This window comes from Capra hircus, chromosome 1, assembly GCF_001704415.2.
Source record: "Capra hircus breed San Clemente chromosome 1, ASM170441v1, whole genome shotgun sequence".
Classification (NCBI taxonomy): domain Eukaryota; kingdom Metazoa; phylum Chordata; class Mammalia; order Artiodactyla; family Bovidae; genus Capra; species Capra hircus.
The window spans coordinates 68,870,606-68,893,989 of NC_030808.1; the positions used below are offsets into that span (position 1 = coordinate 68,870,606).

The following is a 23,384-nucleotide window of genomic DNA, read 5'->3' on the forward strand; positions in this document are numbered from 1 at the left end:
TGCAGTCATAATACCAACCATGAGGCATTTAACTCCAGGGGGTGGGTATTGGTGCTTGCTGTGTAAGAGCTGGGTTGGGAACCTGTGGGAGAGAAAGCATGTGGAAAGATGAAGCTAATTTGAAAAGAAATTTCCAAATAGGGTAAGAATCATAGACTTTCAGAGTAGATGGAATCTTGGAAACCTTTAGTTAATACTATCCCCTTCATTTGTTTTTTATTGTGCTGAAATACACATAAAATTTACCACATTTACCTGTTTTAAGTGGCATTAAGTGCTTTCACAGTGTTGTGTGGCCATCACCATTATTCATTTCCAGAACTATTTCATCATCCCAAACTGAAACTTTACCTGCCGAACAATAACTCCACTTCACTCGCCGTCTCTGCAGCCCCTTCCAAGACTTTTAGAAGAGGAAACCGAGGCAGAGGAAGTTGTGACTTCCTATTCACAAAATGAGCAGGTGCCCTGAAGCCTGTTTCTGGTTTTCCCTGGCCCTTGTTCCCCACCACACACTATCCTGCCCCCCTCTTGGAGCTGCCCACCCCCGCCTTCAGGTTGTTTTTAATCTAAAACCCAGATTCTGGCAGACAAGAAGCCGCGCCTTCCAGTCCCCGTTTTCCTCTGTTAATTTGTTATTCAGTTTTCCAGCTCAACAAAGAAGAATATCTTTTCCACCCATCCCGGCCCTGCAAGGCTGAAGCAGGACTTAAATAAAAATCACACGGAGGCAGGATCATATGGAAAGAGCACTGGCACAGGAGCCAGGAGACTGGACTCCAGTCTAGGGACTGTCCACTGTAAGGCCAGGAGACTGGACTCCAGTCTAGGGACTGTCCACTGCAAGGGCAGGAGACTGGACTCCAGTCTAGGGACTGTCCACTGCAAGGCCAGGAGACTGGACTCCAGTCTAGGGACTGTCCACTGTAAGGCCAGGAGACCTGGACTCCAGTCTAGGGACTGTCCACTGTACGGCCAGGAGACCTGGACTCCAGTCTAGGGACTGTCCACTGTAAGGCCAGGAGACCTGGACTCCAGTCTAGGGACTGTCCACTGTAAGGCCTCAGGCGGGCCAGCCTTTCTGAGCCTGGGGGGTTTCTCTGTGGGACGTCACACAGCTCTGGGAGCACAGGTGTTTATGTAAGAGATGTTGAACCCTTTGAGCCTTTTGCTGGTCTAAGGTATAATATCAAAAGACCTTGCTCTCCTGAACTTCTGACTCTGAGAACAATGAGGCCTCAACAGCAGAGAAAACAGAAGAGTTTGTGCTTTGCCCCTGAAACTTGTTCTGCAGGGGCTGTGGCAGGAATGGCCTGGGTACATTTCCTCCCGAGCCCCAGCTGGAGCATCTACTTCCGGCTCTGGGAAGGGTTTGAGTGGCCAGAATTGACCTTTCTTTCTCGCCCCAGACCCACAATTCCCTAGGCCTGGCTTTCACGTCTTCAAAGAGCTAGCCTGCGGCTCCCGCCTTAGCTGCCTCAGCTCCTTGTCCCACATTCAGAGCTTCAAAATAACCTGGCCAGACAGATTCAAGGAAACTTTTACACCCCTGGTCGGGTGACTGACCTCCCGGCATCGCCAGTGTATTTCCACTGGTGCCTGTTTCTGCATTTTATAAAAAGAATTTTTTTTTTAATGAAAAGAACTCTTTGGAGAAAAGAAAGTGAAGCATCACATTCCTCTCATTTTATTTTTACAAAATATTTTCTTTGTAATAGATCCGATGGGTTGGGCCCAGAGACTCACTCCTCTTGCCTAGCTTAGCTCTAACTCTACATGCAGATTGATTTCTATTCTGCCACTGGGAGAAGCACACTTAGGTGGCTGGAGCTAGTGTTTCTTTCTCCCAAGAGGATTCACTGCAAGATCTTCCACAGCATCGTCACATCTACTATGCTTTCTGCTCCTTCCAACCGTTCGGTGAAGATGGAGTTTTCTTACCCTCCTAGAAGAAACGGGTTCAGAAAGATCACAGTCACACAACCGATAGAAACAGCAGGTCTTAACTCTGGTGCTTTGAGAGGACAGACTTGGCATGTGATAGAGAAGTCTGCTCCCCAAGTGAGGCTCAGTTCCTTAAGGAAGGTCAGTTTCAGGCCGTCCCCTGTTGCACATTTGCTTGCTGGAGAAGAATTTCTTCCTCAACAACTTTTTAAATCCCTTGACAGTTGGGGTAATTATTTGGCCTCACCACACCCATTCCCAGTGACTCAGGAGTCCAGCCATAAATGCCAGGAAAGAGGTCTAGTTTCAAGAGCCGGAAACGTCTGAATTGTTTTTTCAGGTCAGAAGAGTCACCCAGCACACCCTCACCCTCATCTGGAAGCCTGGCCCATCTCATTTGTGTCATACACTGATGAGATTATGAGGTGCTATTGACCCAGGAGAACTCGCTCTAAGAGCCAGCTATTAGAGGAGCAGAGGCCACCACCTCCCTTGCCCACACCCTGTGCTGTCAAGATCCACCTACAGGCCCGCTCAACATGATTTCCTAGTCAATTCAGTTTAACACAAGTTGGTTGATACAGGCATTGCAGTGCCTACTATAGAGGGCCAACAAGTTATGTAAATTAGGCCCCTCCCTGCGCTGTCACCTGGAGGGAGGTGGCTTCGATTAAATGCCTTTGTTATATAGGGAACTTTGAAATCTGCTCTTATGGGGTCAGAGAGCCATTCAAGGACTCATTCGGTGAATATTTAACAGCCACTCAGGGCTGGGCTAATAATAGTAGCTCCTGTTTATCCGCCTTTCCTATGTATCCAGCTCCATACTGAGTCCTTTCCTTCCAACAGCACCAAGACATAGATACTGTTGCCAATGTTTTTGCTTTACAGGTGAGAGAGCAGAGAGGTTAAATAACTGTCCCACAGTTGGGCATTCACGACCTGTCTCCCAGGGTGCCTGTGTGTGTGGTCGTTGGCTTCACACAATGTCAGGGGCTGGGTTGGAGGGACTGATAGGATGTAAAGAGTCTTGGAGAAGTGTGAAGGGTGAGAAACAGCTTGAAAGTGCCTAGCACATATTGAAAAGAGACTGCTGTCTGGATACCTGGGGTTTAGGTATGTGGTAAGAGTGGTAGGAAATAAAGCCTGGCAGGTGAGTTTTAACCAGATTCTGAAGGCTTCGGGGGATTTGCCAGGAAGCCTGGACTTGATGCAGCAGACAGTGAGGAGCAGTCGAAGCTTGTTGGGCAGAGTCCGAATAATTCATTCTGGGCTTTAGGAAGTAACTGGCACCTAACTGAACACAGTGGGGACAGGCAGGCCCATTGGAGGGCTATTGTAGTAGACTAAAGTGGAAGGTGGCAAATACCCAGCCCTAAGGGGCAGGACAGGGAGAGAAAGGAGCGCTAGCGAAAGGCAGGGAATGACTGGTAGGGGAAACAGTGACGACAGCAACTGTGTGTTCAGCTCAGGGACCTCAGGGAAGAAGCATGGGGCGTGGGAATCCACAAGTCAGCCTTCCTCTGGCCCTTGTCCTCAGAGCACATCGTAACCTATTGCGGGCCCACAGACTCTGGGAGGTTGTTTCCCCAGTAAAAGAGGTTTGGGGGATCAGAATATGATCAAGGTCAAATCATTAAGGGATGAGACCTCAGGACACTCATGCATAGAGATTTTGAATATTCAAAGTCAAGATTGTAGATTCCACGCTGGAAACATGAGTTACAGAAGGGAAATGATAACACCACCACTGCAACCCCAGCCCCGTCCTCACAAACACCAGAGACCAGTATGTGCACACCATAAACCGCCTTTTAGTTCCTTTCTCTTCTACTATTTTGTGAGACAGGGGATAGATCTTCTTTCATTATTCTGTGTAAGTCATATTTTTATCCCTTTTATTTTTGAGAACACAATGTTCTTAAAGCAAAGCTTGAAGAATAGGAGAGGTATTTGGACTAGAAGAGGCTTCCCTCATGGTTGGTAAAGAATCCTCCTGCAATGCAGGAGACCCTGGTTCGATTCCTAGGTCAGGAAGATCTCCTGGAGAAGGGAAAGTACCCACTCCAGTATTCTGGCCTGGAGAATTCCATGGACTCTATGGTCCATGGGGTCGCAAAAAGTCGGACAAGACTGAGGTATGATTTCTGGTTTGACTTTCACTTTCACTTTGGACTAGAAATCCCCATAAAACAATGTGCTCCACACATAGACACTCATAAGTCTGCCCAGTAGTTAGTGCTTATGTGTTCTTCTCAGGAACACATGGAACTTTTTGTGAAAATCAACCATGTACTACCCATGAAGCAAATCCCAGTGAAAATCAAGGAATCAATCTTGTAGAAACTAGGAACAAGAAGATAATTTTTTTTTATTTCATATATTTGTAAATTTAAAAACGTTTCTATTAAAATTGGGTCAAAGGAAAAAATCATGGTTGAAAGAAAAGTACTTAGAACCAAATGATAATGAAAATATTTGGGAGGTAAGGATAGTTCAAAGAGAATTCTGTTGTCTGGGATTGTGTTGCATTTATGTATTTTTTAAATTTCAGCTAATATCCTCTTAGAAATGAGAAGAAATAGGAATATTTTCTAAATATTTAGAGAAATGTATACTAAACAAATAGAATATTGTGTCTGGTTTCACCAGATTGGAAACATGAAGGGCTAAACCTCCAAACCAGAAATCATACCTCAACTTTTAGACATTGTTTTTCTGTTATCTGTCCATTTTATTCATCATCTAAAAATCCCTTTCTTTCCTTGTTGGAACACAGACTCGCTTGACACAAGCACTAAGAGAAAGAGGAGGCAGAGAATGGAATTTTGTTTCACTCAAGGTAGCTCTGAGTTGAGTTTAGGACCTTTGGTTTGAGTTTTGTTTGACTATTTTGACTCCGTCGACATTCTCGATGTATAGTTTTGAACTGTGTTTTGTGAGAGGTGATGAGGGATTTAGAAGAAAGAGGTATTTTTCTTCTGGAGTCGTTTGACACCTGGTCTTCTAGACAGATGGGATTTCATCCTCACGCTCAGGTCTTGGAGTCAGAACCTTGGACACTGACTGGCAAGAAAAATAAACTCCAGATTTGCTCAAAGCTCAGCTTATTATTCATTGCTGGTTGATTTCACCTGTAATTCTTTCCTGTTACTTCACTACCCTCTTATTTTAAAGTAAAATCAAGAAAACAATTGGAATTCTCTCCAGAAGGAAGAAACTGAGTTGCTGATGAACTGGATTGTGGTGGTTCCAAGAGGACCCACTACCACCTGCTGCCCTCTGCTGTTCATACACAACCGGGTTCCTAACCAGCCCTTTCCCACATGGTCTGTACCTGCCTCCTCCTCCTGAAGCTTGGTCTCTCAGAGAGAGAACGTGCGTTTCATATAGACAACGTCACCTTCCCTCCCCCTCTGCTTCCATTTTGGAATCCAGATCTCTCCCCCTGCCCCTCCATCACTTTACATGGACTCCCAGACTGTTTCTGAGGAAGGAATACATTAGGTTTCAAGAAATGTGTGCACCTTATAATTAACCCTTCCAGTCCCAGTCTGATACCTCAGGTCCTGTCCCACACCACCTGTGATCATTAGACAAGGTAGTGTCTAATGGAAAGGAAACCTAAGTTCTAGTCTAAACTCATTGAGTCAGTTAATTTAACAAATTCTACTTGTTCTGCTATGTCAAGCAACATGACAAAGAGTACATGAAATACATGAACAGGTTATGGCTTCCAAAGGGTTCACAAGTCTGGTGGGCCTCTTAACATGCAGGGGAGATGTGATGACAGATGGCAGCACATGACCAGAGCCAAAGGGACCAACCTCTGGAAGAGCAGAGAAGAGGGGAAGATCACTGTCGGCTAAATCTCAGATCGTGACTGACTGATGAGATTTCAGAACAAGCCATGTTCCGGATAAATGGAAATAGAAAAACACTCCGAGTTCACGGCAAGGCATTTTTCTCAACTCTCCTCATCATTTCAGTTTTTCATTGATTTGACAAATAGCAATGGAACGCTTGTGTGCCAGGTATTGTGCTAGGCTCTGAGGCAATGACAGTGAATGAAACATGGCCCTTGCCCACATGGGCCTTGTGGTCCATAGGGAACCGCAGATAAATATGAAGCTACGGGATGAAAGGTTGTCATGACCCTCCTCCAGTCAATACTCTGATTTGCTTCAAAATAAAAATAAAAAAAAAACAACAACAAGGAAGGAATCCCCTATGGGCATAATCCAGAGTCACAGAAAAACATTAGGATGGATTTTTTTATTTTCCGGCTCTTTGTTCTTGCTGGACAAGTTTGTAGAGGAGAACTCGGTAGAGATGGGACATGGAGCAAAGGTCAGCAGGCAGTCCTTTGACATTGATGACAAAGTCTCCCGATGCTTTTCCCAAGACCTTGCCTCTGCATTGAACGCCAAGGTGGAAAAAGCTCTGGGAGCCATTTCCCCATCACTGTCTCTGTGCTGTTACACTTAACTTCCCTGTCTCCTCTGGAAATGGGAATAAGTAACTGCTCAGCACTTTCTCCCAGGGCTTTGGAGGAGCAAGTGAAGGAGTCTGAGTAATTTGTGCCAACTATGAAAGGCTAAACAAATCAGTGATGGTATCACCATTATCAGCAACACCTGGGCCGGCCAAAGGGCAGCGGCATGAAAAGAGGTGCCTTCCACAAGCTGCCTCCAGATAAAGAACCTGCAGTTAAGCTGTACTGGCAGCCTTTCTCTCCAAAGTCCCCACTAAGGTCTACACCAAAGCTAGGAGGATTTTCTTTTTAAACAATGCTTGCTGTGTTTAATAATGTACTTAACACAGTTGGGGTTGTGACAAGAAAGGGGAATAAGGTAAACTCTCTAAGCAGCAGTTTGGGATGTTTATAAAGCACTGCCACAGTGTAGGTTTATGAAACCCCACTTAAATGTTTGTAACATAGGAAACTGCCATTTGAGAGCTCTCTGAGAATCCTGGAGTGGACTCAGTGTCTTGCTCCCTCGTGGATTCCCATCAAGATGGGAAATACAGGCCATTGAACAAAGCTGGCAGCATTCCCAAATCTTTTTGACCCTAGAGTCAAATCCTTCTGATTGATTTGGGGTAGGAGGAGGGAGAGGCCAGTGCTTCATGTTCCTTGAAGGGTGGTTAATGACATCAGCCCAGCACCGTCCTAGACACTGCATGTCATATAAGTCCATCTTTCCCACTAGACCGTTGGCTCAAGGAGGGTAGTGGGCATTCTGCCTCTCCCCCTGCTGGCCACCACCACTTAACCAATGGTAAGCTCAGTAAATCATCATCAGATAGGTTGAGCCCTTCAGTCAAACAGCTTTCCAAGTGGACATTATGATCCCCAGTTTACAGATAAAACTGAGGCTTCAGTTGCTTGGGAATGTTGTTCAAGGCAAGAGAGTGTGTCTGGCTTAGAATCTGGATACTACATACTCTGTCTGCTCCTAGAGTTTACAATCCCTTATGCATCCCATATTCCGAAGACCCTACTCTCTCAGAGGCCATGGATTTTATTGTTTTTAAATTTTTTAAAAAAGTTTGCATTCTATTGTGTTTAAAAGCTAACTCCAGTCAAATATTATTAGGATTATACACAGGAGTAATTATGTTATAGATCTTTTGGTCCTGTTTCCAGATTTTATGTATAAATCAGTCCTAAATTCATGGGAGAACTGAAATGTGACATAGCTCAAATATTCATTCAACCAACGTGTATTAAATGCCCATTACGTGGCACACTGGGGGCTAGAGGCCTGAGGTGCAAAAATGAATAACATGGTTCCTGTTTTTTAAGAGCTTACAGTCTAATACCTCTGACCAAACCATTTTTTCCTTTAAAAATTTATTATAAAAGTGAAACATAATGACTGCAGAATATTTGGAAAGCCCATGTAAGAAAAAAAAAATCACCCAATGTTCCAGTGTTTTATAAATTCTGAGGTCGGAGCCTATGCTTTAGTATCTCTGTATCCACAAAATCTTACACCATCCTGTGTGCTGCAGTCCATGGGGCCACGAAGAGTCGGACACAACTGAGTGACTGAACTGGGAGAAGCAGGCAGTATTTTTTGAATGGGGGGACAGCCACCCACCATCTCATCACCCTGGGAAAACCACTGTTAACGTTTAGGAAATATTCCTAGTTTTCCTTGACCGTGAAATGACTGATTCCATGTCATCCTCCCGCTCAACCTAAGCCAGGCGGATCAACTTCCGGCTCCCTTAGCCGCCCCTGCACGTGATGCCGTGCTGCCCATCAAGGGCACTGGTGGCTTAGTTGCCTTGTCAACTGGAGCAACTCTTCACACTTCTCCTACCATGGTCTGGGGTCTCCTCACGTAGATGGGGTTTCAAAAGTGTGGGAAAAGCAGTCCCTTTACCATATGCCCCATGCATCCCCCACCCCACCCAGGAGAGCCTCCGGGGCAGGAAACAGGTCTATCCGAGATTGGTTTCCTTGGATTGAGGGTAACTTTTAGCAGCCTTCCTTAACGGGCTGCATGTTGATTCACCTGTGTTTTAAAACTGCTGATCCCAACCAATTAAAAGAGAATTTCTAGGCATAAGGTCCAGGCGCTGGGTTCTTGTGTGTTTTTAAAGCCACCTGGGTCAAGGAGTGAGAACCACTGGTTTAAAAGCAGGCAGGGCAGTGGTGTGAGCGGCCTTGGAGACTAGCAGAGAGCCCTGTGGTGGTCAGAATCTTGAGACACTCAGCTCCAGAATGAAGCATTACAGCAGTTTCCTGCAGCCTGTTTCATGAAAAGCCTGAGTGGTAGACGCAGGCAAAAGGTTTGCAGAGAGGAACTCAGAGGAGGAATATCTTTTTCCAAAGGGCTTGATGGATGCCTGTATAAGGCAAAACCACACAGAAACCGAGTTGACCTGTGACTTGGGTAAATCAGAGAGATAAGTGTGACTGCCCCAGTGGGCGGTTTGCCAGGCACATAAGCTTCCTGCCTTCATTATGAAGCAAAGAAGAATTTTGCAAGATAAACTATTAGAGATAAGCCACTGCAACAATAGGCCTCTTAGCAGAAGGGAGAAGATTGGAATTAGATAATCTTTATTTAAATAGTCATTGAATACTTGTCAAGCATTGTGCAATAGACATGGTGTCATTTAATCTTCACGGTAACACTTTGTACTAGGTATTATTTATCCTGTTTATAATGAAGGAAAGTAATGGTACTAAAGTTTAAATGACTAGGATAAAATCACATAAAACAAAAGAAGTGAGCCCCCGCCTCTTCTGCTCTGTAGCCCAGGTTTTGCTCACCCCACCCAGCTTTGTGACCTAGACTATAGGATTAGAGGTCATACAAACGATGGGAGAAAAATCAAGGCAATCATCTTCTCAAGAAGAGGTAATGGCCAGTGGACTGGAAGGTTTTCCCTTCTCTGAGCTCCATGTTGTCACATGGCAGACAGCTTGGTATGTACAAGGGCACCAGCAGGGCCTCCACCAACCAGCCATATGACCAGACAGATCACTAGGGCAGCCCAAGTCTCCGTTTCCTCACCTAGGCAGCCAGGAGGGCAGTTCTGTGGTTTTCAAGCTGCCTATGGAGACTTGGGCCACAGGAGGAGTTCTGGAGGGCAGGATGAAGAAGTGGAACTTTCCTTTCCCCTCAACCAGTCAAACTCTGCATTTAGCTGCTGGGAGGAAATGACTGGATTCTCGTCCAGCACCCTTCCACTTTAATAGATGTCGGTTCCTCTATATTTGAATATTCCCAATGCTGGGAAGAATCAGTGCCATCAGGATGCTTGAGTGACTGTCAAGGTGGCGGAGAATGGGTTTTCGTGCATACAATAGGGAGGAAGAGCAAGTGACGGAGGACAGCAGGACAGCGAGGCCAGCTCTGCAGTCACAGTAGCCCTGCCTGGGGCCCCAGCTGCCCAGAGGGAGTGTGAACAGAGCAGAGGGGAGGGTAAATGAGGGGCCCTTGTTGTCACGGCCATAGTGCCACGGCCACAAACTACAGGGGCTGGGCTCGAGGCTTCTCGCCCCAAATTGTACTTTCATTTTGGTCACTATGATGAGTCTCCTGTTCTCTTTAAGTAGCTTAGGATTTAAGCAACTTTCTGTTTCTTTGTGTTTTTCAGATCTTAAATCCAAATTTCATCCAAGAAGGTGAGTTAAAAAGTGACAGAATTGACTACACAGGGACTGGCTAAATAAATTATGGCAAATCCAGCACTGAGGTAGCATCTTTAAACAGTGGTCATGTAGTCCTGTGCTTACGGACAAGGAAAATGTTTAGGATAAACAGTGGGGTAAAAAAGACCACAGCTTGCAATGTGTATAATGAGATCCACGTATTGTAAGAAAAGCTATATTTCTATAAGATCTAAAAGGATATATACCACACTGTTCACAGTAACCTCTGAATGATGACATCATGGAGATTGTCTTCTCTTTTTTTAAAATCTATATTTCCTAATTTTCCTAAAACTAAACATTTATTAATGGAAACCCATTCCAGTATTCTTGCCTGGAGAATCCCATGGACAGAAGAGCCTGGTGGGCTACGGTCCATAGGGCCACACACAGAGTCGGACACAACTGAACCGACTTAACATGGCACGGTACTTTAAAAATACTTTTTTCACAGGACACCAGTTACTCTGCGCTGTTAAGCTGAAGATTATTCGAATCATTACACAGCATGGGTGGGGAGTGAGAGGGTTGCGTTATAAAATAACTGTTCTGTTTCTTCTGAATAATGCAAATTTACGTCATGTTGATTTGGCCACAGTGGCGCCAGAATTCCTCGTGCCCTTAGTGGATGTGACCTGCTTGCTTGGGGACACAGTGACTCTGCAGTGCAAAGTCTGTGGGCGGCCAAAGCCCACCATCACTTGGAAGGGTCCAGACCAGAACATCCTTGACACTGACAACAGCTCAGCTACATACACCGTCTCCTCCTGGTAAGCAGCAGCCCCGCATCAGCACCGCACCTCCCCACACCTCGGGCAGTACCCAGAAGCTAGGTCTGGGATGCATTTCCTGTTCAGGTTACTTAGTCTCTCAGAGAAGAGCTGCCCTGGAACCTATTTTAGCACAGACCCTTTGTGGCCCTTGGGATCCTGTGAAACAGTGATATACTCAATTCCTCCATTAAGAATAATTTTCTTAGAAGGAAAAAAATAGTGACTTACTCCACAGTGTACAATAGAAAACAGAAAATCCAGCCACAAGTATGCTTCCACACAAAGACTAAAAAATCAAACTTGGTTGAACCAAAAGTGAAAGTGTTAGGTGCTCAGTTGTGTCCAACTCTTTGCAACCCCATGGAGTGTAGCCTACCAGGCTCCTCTGTCCATGGGATTCTCCAGGCACGAATACTGGCGTGGGTTGCCATTCCCTTCTCCAGGGGATCTTCCTAATTCAGGGGTTGAACCTGGTTCTCCTGCATTGCAGGCAGATTCTTTACTTCTCAGTCACCAGGGAAGCCCCACTAATTAAGACCTTTCTTTCACAATGCTGCCTACATAGGACAAGCAGTAACAAGCCCTAGATGCTTAAAAAACATTTATGGAAGAAACAGCTAGGATCAAGACACTTCATCCTTTAGCTTAATGTTTTTGCGTGTGAAATGATATTGCCAGCAGAGACTCCATGGCCTGATTCTAAAATATCAGTGGACCCAGGGAGCTTAGGATGAGAGTCAGTGCGTGGCAAGGGTCATGAAAATTACCACGTTATGTTACAACCAGTGAGGAGGAAGTGGGACTGACTGTGACCTCTGGGTTTAACCTTTTCAGAGCAGTTCTTTAGTGTCCTGAACCCCAGGCTGGAACTACTGGGAAAGTTATTTAGTGAAGGAATTTGCCTTAAGTCACTCAGTGATTTTGAGGGTGCCGCATGTAGAATGTGGACTACTTGCACGTTTTCATTCTTTAGTCTTTCCATTTTTTGTACCACTTGTTATTGCTTTTGGACTGAAAGTATTTTAGGACCAAATATTTTAGGTAGTAATAACGTTGGGGATCAGTATTTGTATAGGACTTTATTTCAAACCATGTTCTAATTCTTATCTCATTTTACTCCTTTACTATCCCTCATTTACAACCAACTTGAGAGATAGGCATGCCAAGAATTTTCTTCCTCTATATGGAACTGGGGAGATAGAGGGCAAGGTGCTCAGCTAAGGTATGTAAGAAGATAACAAGCAGGGACTAGACCTTGGTCCAAAGGACTCAGCTCAGCACACCTTGTACCTTTACTAGGTGATTGTCTCATTACTGGTGTTTGAAGGACATCCTTTTTCCATGTCCCTAGTGATTCTGGGGAAATCACCCTGAAAATCTGCAATCTGATGCCCCAAGACAGCGGTATCTATACCTGCATAGCCGCAAACGACCACGGTACTGCGTCAACATCTGCTACTGTTAAAGTGCAAGGTACAGTTTCTTTATTAGTCAAACATTTCTTGTGCTTTAATATTCATTTTTAATTATGGTAAAATACACATAAAATGCACCATCTTCACCAATTTCAAGTGTGCTGTTCAGTAGTGTGAAGTACACGCACACTGTTGTGTAACCCATCTCCAGAACTCTCATTTTATAAAGCTGAAACTCTGCACCCTTGAAACAAAGTATCTCCACTTCCCCATCACTCCCCTCAGCCCCTGACAACCACCATTCTGCTTTCTATGTTTGTGTTAGTCAAACATTTTAACTGGACATTATAAGGGCTCCCTGAGACCTGGGGAAAAAGAGGGCCATTGTGAAAGTTCCGAAACAAGGTTGCAGCAAATGGGAACAGAAAGAATCTTTGATAAGAGCTGTCCAGGCCCTACTGTATGCCTCCTACAGCGCAGTTCTCTCATGGAGCTTTCTGTCCAGTATGCAGCATGTGATCCAAGGAAGAATTCCGACAGCAAGGTGTGTCTCCCAAGCCTCCCTTAGCCTAGGAAAGGTGTACCACTTGGTGCGCAAGGCCACAGGAAACATGTGAGATAAAGGTTAGGTCACATGCCCTAGGTGAGCTTCAGCCTTGGCATAAATGCCAAGTTCTGCAGAAATGGCATTGGACCCTAATTTCTGTCCCGCAGGTGTTCCAGCGGCCCCTAACCGCCCCATTGCCCAAGAGAGAAGCTGCACTTCTGTGATCCTCCGCTGGCTGCCCCCATCCAGCACGGGAAACTGCACCATTTCCGGTTACACCGTGGAGTACAGAGAGGAAGGTGTGTCGCCTCCCCTGCCTCCTCTTCCATCTTCTCTGTCTTAAGGAGGTCCTTCGGAGTCATAACACTGCTTCCATGCCTTTCATCAGCTGTCCCTTCTCTTATCTTCCAACTTACCACCAAGGCCTCAGGCCAGGCTTCAGCTGCCTTTGATCTCAAACCCCGAGCAAGATTTTTTGCCAAAATGATAATGACTCATGGCATGTGGCAAAGTACCTTTGCCTGCTCTTACCTACTTAACAAGCCTGATCACGCAGACAGGGACAATCAAGCCCATTTTACAGATGAGGAGGCTAAAGCTTAAAGAAAGTTAAGAAGCATGAAGCTGGGGTCCATAAGAGGCAGAGCTGGCATGAGAACCCAGCTCTCTATTAATAGTTTGCTAATCTGTGATCTTTCTTCCAGAGTAGTAACTAGGAGAGCAAAAGCAAGGCTCCACCCCACCCCACCCCTCAACTTTACCCGGCACGAAACTTAGAGATCACAGTATAAATTGAGAGATCACTTTTTAAATTGATCCGTTTTTAACCTTGTTACATTTACACACTAAGAGTGCATACATACCCTTAGTAGTTAGGAACAAATGTTATCAAGAGGAATTCATTGAAATGAGAAGCTGCCAGGTAGCTCTAATTGTTAGTAGCACTCTCTGAACCAGGTGATGAATCACACACCTGAATTGAAAGCAACGGTTTACACCTGGAACCAGAATCCTTTGCTCTGCTCTGCTCTCTGTTGCTCTTCTTCTTTTTCCCTTCTTTCTTCTCTTAAAGAGACCCTCTGCAGTTATAAAAATATTTGTCCACCTCTTTGTTTAGCTTTTCACTCTGTCTCTCAGCTCAGCACAAAGGCATTGTTGCTGAGCTGAGAGACAAGTCTCTCCAAGGCTGTATTTCCCTTGGCATTCTTCAGGTCATACATAGTTCATCTTATGAACTAAGTTCTCTTGGGAAAGTTATCTAATCTTTCTGAGCCTCGGTTACTTTATGTGTAAAGCGAGACGGATGCTCCCGATCTCACAGGGCTTCTGTGGATTTAAGTGGCAACGTGGAATGAGCGGATTATGGGTGGACTCCTTCCGCAGTATTTTACATGTCCGTGGTGCTCAGTACACGTTCGTTTCCATTCTGTTTCCATTTTGAAATGCCTGTTTTCTCTCACTTTGTTATTAACGAACAACGTATTTTTCTGGCCTTGTTGAAAATGCGCTGTGTGTTCCTCAGTAAATTCGTCATGCGCTTTCACTCTCTCACATGCCCATTTGGAAATGAGCAGACTCTGCAGGCCAGCTGCTTCAACACCACTCATGATGTATTCAGTCTCAAGAAACTGAACCCAGACCCGCCGCAGTTAGCCAACAGGCTTTCAAGGCCCGAGGCAGCGACCACATTGTGTCATTTTTCCTTTCATTGTTTGCTGAAGGTCTTTGAAACAATGTCCCTCTGGCCTTTTCTCTTTCCCACTCCTCGAAAATTGTCCCCTAGGTTCCCAGGCCTGGCAGCAGTCAGTAGCATCGACCTTGGACACCTACCTTGTCATTGAAGACCTCAGTCCTGGGAGTCCTTATCAGTTCAGAGTCAGTGCCAGTAACCCCTGGGGGATCAGCCTTCCCAGCGAGCCCTCAGAATTCGTGCGACTTCCAGAGTACGGTGAGTCCCAGCCACACCCAGCCTGCTGGTGGTGAAGACAAGACAACTGGCCAACTGTCATAAACTCACTGGCCCTGGCAGCCCACTGGCCTGCTGGGCCATTGAGCTAGAGGTGACCTGGATTTGCTTGTCGGCTTCTGTCAAGTAGCATTTCAGAGGCCTGATGAAGAGTGTTTCCGTAAAGTATGGGGCTCAAGTTAGATCTGCCACCCATGTCTGCCCTGGTCCTGGTCCCGGGCATCGGTGTGTGCTGCCAGGCACCTAGAGGGGCAGGCAGGAGCCATGAGCCCCGTGGGTACTACTTGTCCCCCTTCTGTGATGGAAACACCAAGCCTCCTCTTCCCTGGGAACCCCTGACAGCCTAAGTGCGCCTCACAGAATTAGTGACAGCCCCACTCACCAATTTAAAACGGGGAAAGAAAAGCCACTTGCTCGAAGGTTGGCGTTAAAATGAGTATCATTTCTCCACCCCCAGCCCTCCCAGAATGCCTTTTTTCAGGGTGGATACATTTTTATGTAGATACGTTGAATGACTAAGAGATGCATTTAACTAGCTGCATTTGAGTATTTTACAAGCCTGGTTCTTTTTCTGCCCCTCTATTCGTGAATTCACCAAGCCACCTTGGTCCCTGGGACATTTTGTAAGAAATCTCCCAATAGTGAAGTTTGGGGCAGTGCAGGACAATGGAATGTGTGGGATAAGGAGAGGAAGTCACTGAAATTAAAAGACAGTGAACTTGTGTCTTTAGGTCAAGGGCATCCCGGAGTCTCCAGAGGGGCTGTGGACCCTGTAGGGCCCCCGGGCTGCAGCCCCCCAGCCACCCCCACGGTTAACTCCGGAAATGCTCCCCAGGCCCTCCCCACTGCCAGCTGGGCTCCGCCCTGCTCCCGAGGGGCCTGTGACTCACTGGGAAACCTTGGTCCTGGTTCTTTATTTCCTCAGAACTCTATGTGGGTAAGCCGAGTCCAGCCTCAGCCCAGCTGTGCTGTGGGCAGCCTGAGAAGGCCAGGGTCAAAAGCGACGTGCTGCAGCTGGACTGCTCTTCTCCCAGCTGCCCCCTGAGTCCCACCTGGGATGCCCACTGCTTCTGCTTTGCTTCCTGTTGCGAGCCTTGCTCCCCAGCAGACAACACAAATGTTGTAGTGCATGCTTGTGTGTGTGCGCGCGCGCGCGTGTGTGTGTGTGTAAATCACTGCCAGGGAGTTAATGTATCAAACAAGGTAGTGCCGCCAAAGATTATGCCAGGTGTATTAATATACTTGGGGTAAAGCTAAATCATTCAGTATACCAGATACGCTCGTTAATGCAGAGAATAAAGGGTGAGAATGAGCAGTTTTCAGCCTGCTCTCTGCATGGTCCTTTCTTCTTGGCTTTATAACTCTTCCCCTTTCCTCTCTGCTGCGTCCTTCCTACAGCCCTGATTCTCACTGGCTTTTCTAGGCCTTTCAAAGTGTGTGTGTGTGTGTGTGTGTGTGTGCTTCTCCCTTTTAATTTTTGCTGCCAGATTTCTATTTGAAAACATCCAGAAGTTATATTTCTGATTGTTCCAAGTTTCCCCTTCATTTATGGAGGTAGTATGGGGAGTCTGACTGCCACATCAGTTTCCCCTTGGCTAGTATTTTTTTTAGATAACATTTCAGAGAATTGTGGTATTTTCCCACTGAGTTAGATCCCATATTTAGCCATGAGAATTGCTTTGGGGGTGATGTTGGAGCTTTTCTGTTAACCTTTTCATCCCTCTTGTATGACTTCCTCAGTATGATAAATGGATCCTTTCTCTTCCAAAGACGCTGCTGCTGATGGTGCCACCATTTCTTGGAAGGAAAATTTTGATTCAGCTTATACTGAGCTGAATGAAATTGGAAGGTAATGACCCAGTTTTCTGTTCTTTTGTTTATGAACACTTAACAACATCACATCATGAACATGACTTTTTTCTTGTCTTTTGTTTCTTTCACTAAGTGCATTTTCTCTATACCTAGAAAAAACTAGACTATGTGTCTTTTCTATGCTGCTTTTTCTAACTTAAGTTGAAGTTCTCAGCCTTTTTGCTTTTCTAATATAAGAATTGAAGGCTCAGTCTTCTCTTCAGGGTACAATTTAGCTACATCCAGAGTTCTGATTGTGGCATTTTTATTGTTCAGCTCTAAGTACTTTATCCTTCGACTACGATTCTTCTCTTTGACCCAACTGCAGAAATGTTTTTAAAATGTCCAAATGTGTGAGATTTTTTTAAATTATCTTTTTTCTTTTTTTTTTTAATTTTTATTGAAGGATAATTGCTTTACAGAATTTTGCTGTTTTCTGTCAAACCTCAACATGAATCAGCCATAGGTACACATATACCCCCTCCCTTTTGAAGCTCCCTCCCTTCTCCCTCCCCATCCCACTCCTCTAGGTTGATACAGAACCCCTGTTTGAGTTTCCTGAGCCATACAGCAAATTCCCGTTGGCTATCTAGTTTACATGTGGTAATGTAAGTTTCCATGTTACTCTCTCCATACATCTCACCCTCTCCTCCCCTCTCCCCATGTCCATAAGTCTGTTCTCTATGTCTGTTTTTCCATTGCTGTCCTACAAATAAGTTCTTCAGTACCATTCTTCTAGATTCCGTATATATGTGTTAGAATATGATATTTATCTTTCTCTTTCTGACTCACTTCAGTCTGTATAATAGGTTCTAGGTTCATCCACCTCATCAGAACTGACTCAAATGCATTCCTTTTTATGGCTGAGTAATATTCCACTGTGTATATGTACCACAACTTCTGTATCCATTCATCCGTCGATGGACATCTAGGTTGCTTCCATGTTCTAGCTATTGTAAATAGTGCTGCAATAAACAATGGAATACATGTGTCTTTTTGGTTTCCTCAGGGTATATGCCTAGGAGTGGGATTTCTGGGTCATACGGTGATTTTATTTCCAGTTTTTTAAGGAATCTCCATACCGTCTTCCATAGTGGCTGTATCAATTTACATCTCCAGCATTGCTTGTAGGTTTTTTGATGAGGGCCATTCTGACAGGTGTGAGGTGATATCTCATTGTAGTTTTGATTTGCATTTCTCTAACACTAAATGATGTTGAGCATCTTTTCATGTGTTTGTTAGCCACCTGTATGTTTTCTTCGGAGAAATGTCTGTTTAGGTCTTTTTCCCACTTTTTGATTGGGTTGTTTGTTTTTCTGGCCATTGAGTTGTATGAGCTGCTTGTATATTTTGGAAATTAATCCTTTGTCAGTTGTTTCATTTGCTATTATTTTCTCCTATTCTGAAGGATGTCTTTTCACCTTGCTTATAGTTTCATTTGCTGTGCAAAAGCTTTTAAGTTTAATCCCATCCTATTTGTTTACTTTTGTTTTTATTTCCATTAATCTAGGAGGTGGGTCATAGAGGATCTTGCTTTGATTTATGTCATCAAGTATTCTGCCTATGTTTTCCTTTAAGAGTTTTATAGTTTCTGGTCTTACATTTAGGTCTTTAATCCATTTTGAGTTTATCTTTGTGTATGGTGTTAGGAAGTGTTGTAATTTCATTCTTTTACATGTAGCTGTCCAGTTTTCCCAGCACCGTTTATTGAAGAGGCTGTCTTTGACCCATTATATATTCTCACCTCCTTTGTCAAAAATAAGATCCCCATAGGTGCGTGGGTTTATTTCTGGGCTTTCTTTCTTGTTCCATGGGTCTGTATTTCTATTTTTGTGCCTGTATCATACTGTCTCGATGACTGTACCTTTGTAGTATAATCTGAAGTCAGGAAGGTTGATCCCTCCAGCTCCATTCTTCTTTCTCAAGACTGTTTTGGCTATTCTGGGTCTTTTGTATTTCCATATGAATTGTGAAATTTTTTGTTTTAGTTCTGTGAAAAATGCCGTTGGTAATTTGATAGGGATAGCATTGAATCTGTAGATTGCATTTGGTAGTATAGTCATTTTCACAATATTGATTCTTCCTACTCAGGAACATGGAATATCTCTCTGTCTGTTTATGTCTTTCATTAGTGTCTTATAATTTTCTGTGTACAGTTCTGTTGTCTCCTTAGGTAGGTTTATTCCTAGATATTTAATTCTTTTTGTTGCACTGGTGAATGGGATTGATTCCTTAATTTCTCTTTCTGAATTGTCATTGTTAATATATAGAAATGCAAGTGATTTCTGTATATTGATTTTGTATCCTACAACTTTGCTAAATTCACTGATTAGCTCTAGTAATTTTCTGATACTATCTTTAGGGTTTTCTATGTACAGTATTATGTCATCTGCAAACAGTGAGAGCTTTACTTTTTCTTTTCTGATCTGGATTCCTTTTATTTCTTTTTCTTCTCTGATTGCTCTACCTAGGACTTCCACAACTGTATTGAATAATAGTGGTGAAAGTGGACACCCTTGTCTTGTTCCTGATCTTAGGGGGAATGCTTTCAGTTTTTGACCATTGAGAATAATGTTTGCTGTAGGCTTATCATATATGGCCTTTCCTATGTTGAGGTAGGTTCCTTCTGTGCCCATATTTTGAAGAGTTATAATCATAAATGGGTGCTGAATTTTGTCAAAGGCTTTTTCTGCATCTATTGAGATTATCATATGGTTTTTATCTTTCAGTTTGTTAATATGGTGTATCACATTGATTGATTTGTGTATATTAAAGAATCCTTGCATTCCTGGAGTAAACCCAACTTGATCATGGTGTATGAGCTTTTTGATGTGTAAAATTCTTTCTGTTAGCTAAAATTCTGTTGAAGAGTTTTGCATCCATGTTCATCAGTGATATTGGCCTGTAGTTTTCTTTTTTTGTGTTGTTTTTATCTGGTTTTGGTATCAGGGTGATGGCCTCATCGAATGAGTTTGGGAATGTTCCTTCCTCTGCAATTTTTTGAGTTTTCAAAGGATAGGCATTAGCTGTTCTCTAAATGTTTGATGGAATTCCCTTGTGAAGCCATCTGGTCCTCGGCTTTTGTTTTTTGGGAGATTTTTAATCACAGATTCAATTTCACTGCTTGTAATTGGGTTGTTCATAATTTCTATATCTTTCTGGTTCAGTCTTGGAAGATTGAACTTTTCTAAGAATCTGTCCATTTAAAAGATTATCTTCTTACTACTGATTTCTAATTTAATTACCATGTGGTTAGAGAATTTGGTCTATGTGATACTGATTCCCTGATTTTTGTTGGGACTTGCTTTATGAGTAGTATATGGTCAGTTTTCATAAGAAGTTCCATGTCTTCCTTCAGTTCAGTTCAGTTTAGTCGCTCGGTCGTGTCCGACTCTTTGCAACCCCATGAATTGCAGCACGCCAGGCCTCCCTGTCCATCACCAACTCCCAAAGTTCACTCAGACTCACGTCCATTAAGTCAGTGATGCCATCCAGCCATCTCATCCTCTGTCATCCCCTTCTCCTCCTGCCCGCAATCCCTCCCAGCATCAGAGACTTTTCCAATGAATCAACTCTTAGCATGAGGCGGCCAAAGTACTGGAGTTTCAGCTTTAGCATCATTCCTTCCAAAGAAATCCCAGGACTAATCTCTTTTAGAGTGGACTGGTTGGATCTCCTTGCAGTCCAAGAGACTCTCAAGAGTCTTCTCCAATACCACAGTTCAAAAGCATCAATTCTTCGGTGCTCAGCTTTCTTCACAGTCCAACTCTCACATCCACACATGACCACTGGAAAAATCATAGCCTTGACTAGAAGAATGTATAATCACTAATTGTTGGGTTCAAGTGTCTCTCTTTTTCTCTCTCCCCTTTAGTTAGAAAAATGTGTTCTCAAAAATGAAAGGATAAAAATATGACTTTTAACAGAATAGTGAAAAATAGTGTATCACATGTCTCACAAAATAGTTGATGATAAGGGAAAAAAAGGGATTCATGCCTGTGATACATTGGTCTCCAGGTGGTCTAAGTGAGAGAATGTGAGTAGGTCTTACAAGTCACCCCCCTCCTGTGATGTGTAAATAAGAGAGCACCTACTAGCAATGGGCCATTGGTATCATCTCCATCTCTAACTGACATTTCTCAATGAAGCATAAAATTTCCTAAGTGGTTGTGACAGAGGTTGTGGAGAGAGCAAAAATGTTCATTATTCTAGTTTTCCTAGGCAGGCGTCACAGTGTAAATCGCTGCCTTTTGTTACAGCTCCTTTCATCAAAATCCAGCTTTAGCTCTACTTCCGGATCTTCTTCATGTAGGTAGCCAAACAGAAAAACAGGAGGGAGAGCCAGTGGAAGTCTACATGGCAATGAATGATGATGATGTTTATTGAGTAATATAGTCCTCTGGATACTATGCAGATATTATACAAAAGTTATTTAATCTAATCCTTACAACACCATGCGGTAGTGTTTGAGTTAAGTAAAGTAAAGTAAAGTAAAATCGCTCAGTCATGTCCGACTCTTTGCGACCCCATGCACTGTAGCCTATCAGGCTCCTCCATCCATGGGATTTTCCAGGCAAGTATGCTGGAGTGGATTGCCATTTCCTTCTCTAGGGGGTCTTCCCGACCCAGGAATTGAACTGGGGTCTCCTGCATTGCGGGCAGACGCTTTACCGTCTGAGCCACCGGGGAAGTATAGATTTCCAATAAAAGAAACTCAAGCTCAGAAGGTTAAGTAACTTTTTCAAGATCCCACAACTAGTAAGTATATAGCCAGGATTCAAACCCTGGGTACCTGACTTTAAGCTTGTATTTGTTTTACTAATATATGCTGTTTCACATCAGAGCAATTTTTGTCAAAAATAAATTTTGGTAATTGAAATCTAGTTTGCTCCATGATACTGAAGTTTGTGAAGCTATATATGACCCCCAGGGCTTCATGGTGGATCAGCAGTAAAGAATCTGCCTGCAATGCAGGAGATGTGGGTTCAATCCCTGGGTTGGGGAGATCCCCTGGAGAAGGAAATGGCAACCCTCTCCAGTATTCTTGCCTGGAAAATCCCATGGACAGAGAAGCCCAGTGGGCTACAGTCCATGGGGTCACAAGAGTCAGACACGACTTAGTGACTAAACCACTACCACACTATGAGCCCCAATAATAAGCAGAACAAATCCCCATCTGGTTCTAAATGAAACCGGCTCAGTCCCGTGGATGTACCAGTTAAGTCCTCCCTGAAGCCTGTATTTGCTGTTGATAGTCTTAGGCTAAGGCACGTTTTTCTCTTGAAAGATGGATGTTTTGATATTTCTTAAGGAGAGATCAATTTTCTGATCTGTTCAAAGCAATCAATTTTTTAAAATGTTCGTCTCCAATAGCCTGAAGATTTTCCTCTCTCCCAAGTATAGTCTTCATATTTTTAGATCTTTAAAATGCTGTTATGTTAACAGAGTGGAAATAAGACATGTAGATACTTACATGAGACACAAAATATATCTGTGCCACTGTGCCAGGGTCATATACATGAGTCAGCTTTCTCCATCACACATAAACCTAGAATTCTAGGTCTATATGGCTATCTTGTTAGAAATGGCTCTTCAGTAACTATTACAAAAAAGAAATATCTTCACTCAAATAGCTCATTCATAGACGCAAAGAGCACTTGAGCATGGCATACTTAACCAGAAATAAACTATACAGGCACCATTGTTATCCCCTGGGAATGCTACCTGGTTACAGGATCCAAAAAAGCAGCAGTATAGCCTATAGAGTTGGACTATAAAGAAAGCTGAGCATGAAAGAATTGATGCTTTTGAACTGTGCTGTTGGAAAGGACTCTTGAGAGTCCCTTGGACTGCAAGGAGATCAAACCAGTCCATCCTAAAAGAAATCAGTCCTGAATATTCATTGGAAGGACTGATGCTGAAGCTGAAACTCCAATACTTTGGCCACCTGATATGAAGAACTGACTCATTTGAAAAGACCCTGATGCTGGGAAAGATTGAAGGCGGGAGGAGAAGGGGACGACAGAGGATGAGAAGATTGGATGGCATCACTGACACAGGACCCTTGTGAGAATATATAAATGCTAGATACCGAGGACCCCTGTTCTCTTATCAATCAGGCTTCCAGAGGTGGAAAACCAAGGCTTCACATTCTTGCCAGAAAGTTGGAGGATCTTTCTCTGCAAAATTTGACCAACTCAAGAGGAAAGATTTAAAGATACTGAGTTTGAAGTTTCCTGCAACTGAACAGTCCATGCAGTTCACCATACAGTGAGAGTCAAGTTGACAGCCTCCATCCACAAACTCAGAGCTTCCAAACAACTTCCTAGTCCCCAGTTGTTAGGATGAACCAGTTTATGATGCTGGCCAAGATGGAGTAAGCGCATTGTGGCCTTTTCTCTCACTGACTACACTAGCATCTCTGGATGAAATACAAACAGCAACTATTTGAGCTTCCTGAAAAGTTAAGAACAGGGAGATTGGGGAGGGAGGTAATACCTGAAAAAATACATAGACAGTGGCAGTGAGTTTTCTGGGCTTTGAGGTTTTTTTCTCTCTTTGATCTAACTTTGACCCAAGAGTGGACCAAATCAGGGAACTGTCCTGCATGCCCAGAGAGCAAAATCTCTGAGAGAAACCCATCTTTATGGCCAAAAAACAGGAAGAGAGCAATGAGATCCCTATTTTCACCTTTTTCTTCTTTCTTTTACTC

At 43.8% G+C, this 23,384-nt stretch overlaps 1 protein-coding gene across 3 annotated transcripts in view; it reads left to right on the forward strand.

Moving 5' to 3' along the window:
• Positions 1–23,384, forward strand: part of LOC108635581 (kalirin-like) — a 124,609-nt gene that overhangs the window by 85,663 nt on the left and 15,562 nt on the right. For all 3 annotated transcript variants that reach the window (XM_018045834.1, XM_018045830.1, XM_018045824.1), the window contains 6 exons: positions 10,066–10,093; positions 10,719–10,890; positions 12,245–12,366; positions 13,023–13,154; positions 14,639–14,803; positions 16,592–16,670. In XM_018045834.1, coding sequence (XP_017901323.1) covers positions 10,066–10,093; positions 10,719–10,890; positions 12,245–12,366; positions 13,023–13,154; positions 14,639–14,803; positions 16,592–16,670 — 698 coding nt within the window. The remainder of the gene's footprint in view (positions 1–10,065; positions 10,094–10,718; positions 10,891–12,244; positions 12,367–13,022; positions 13,155–14,638; positions 14,804–16,591; positions 16,671–23,384) is intronic.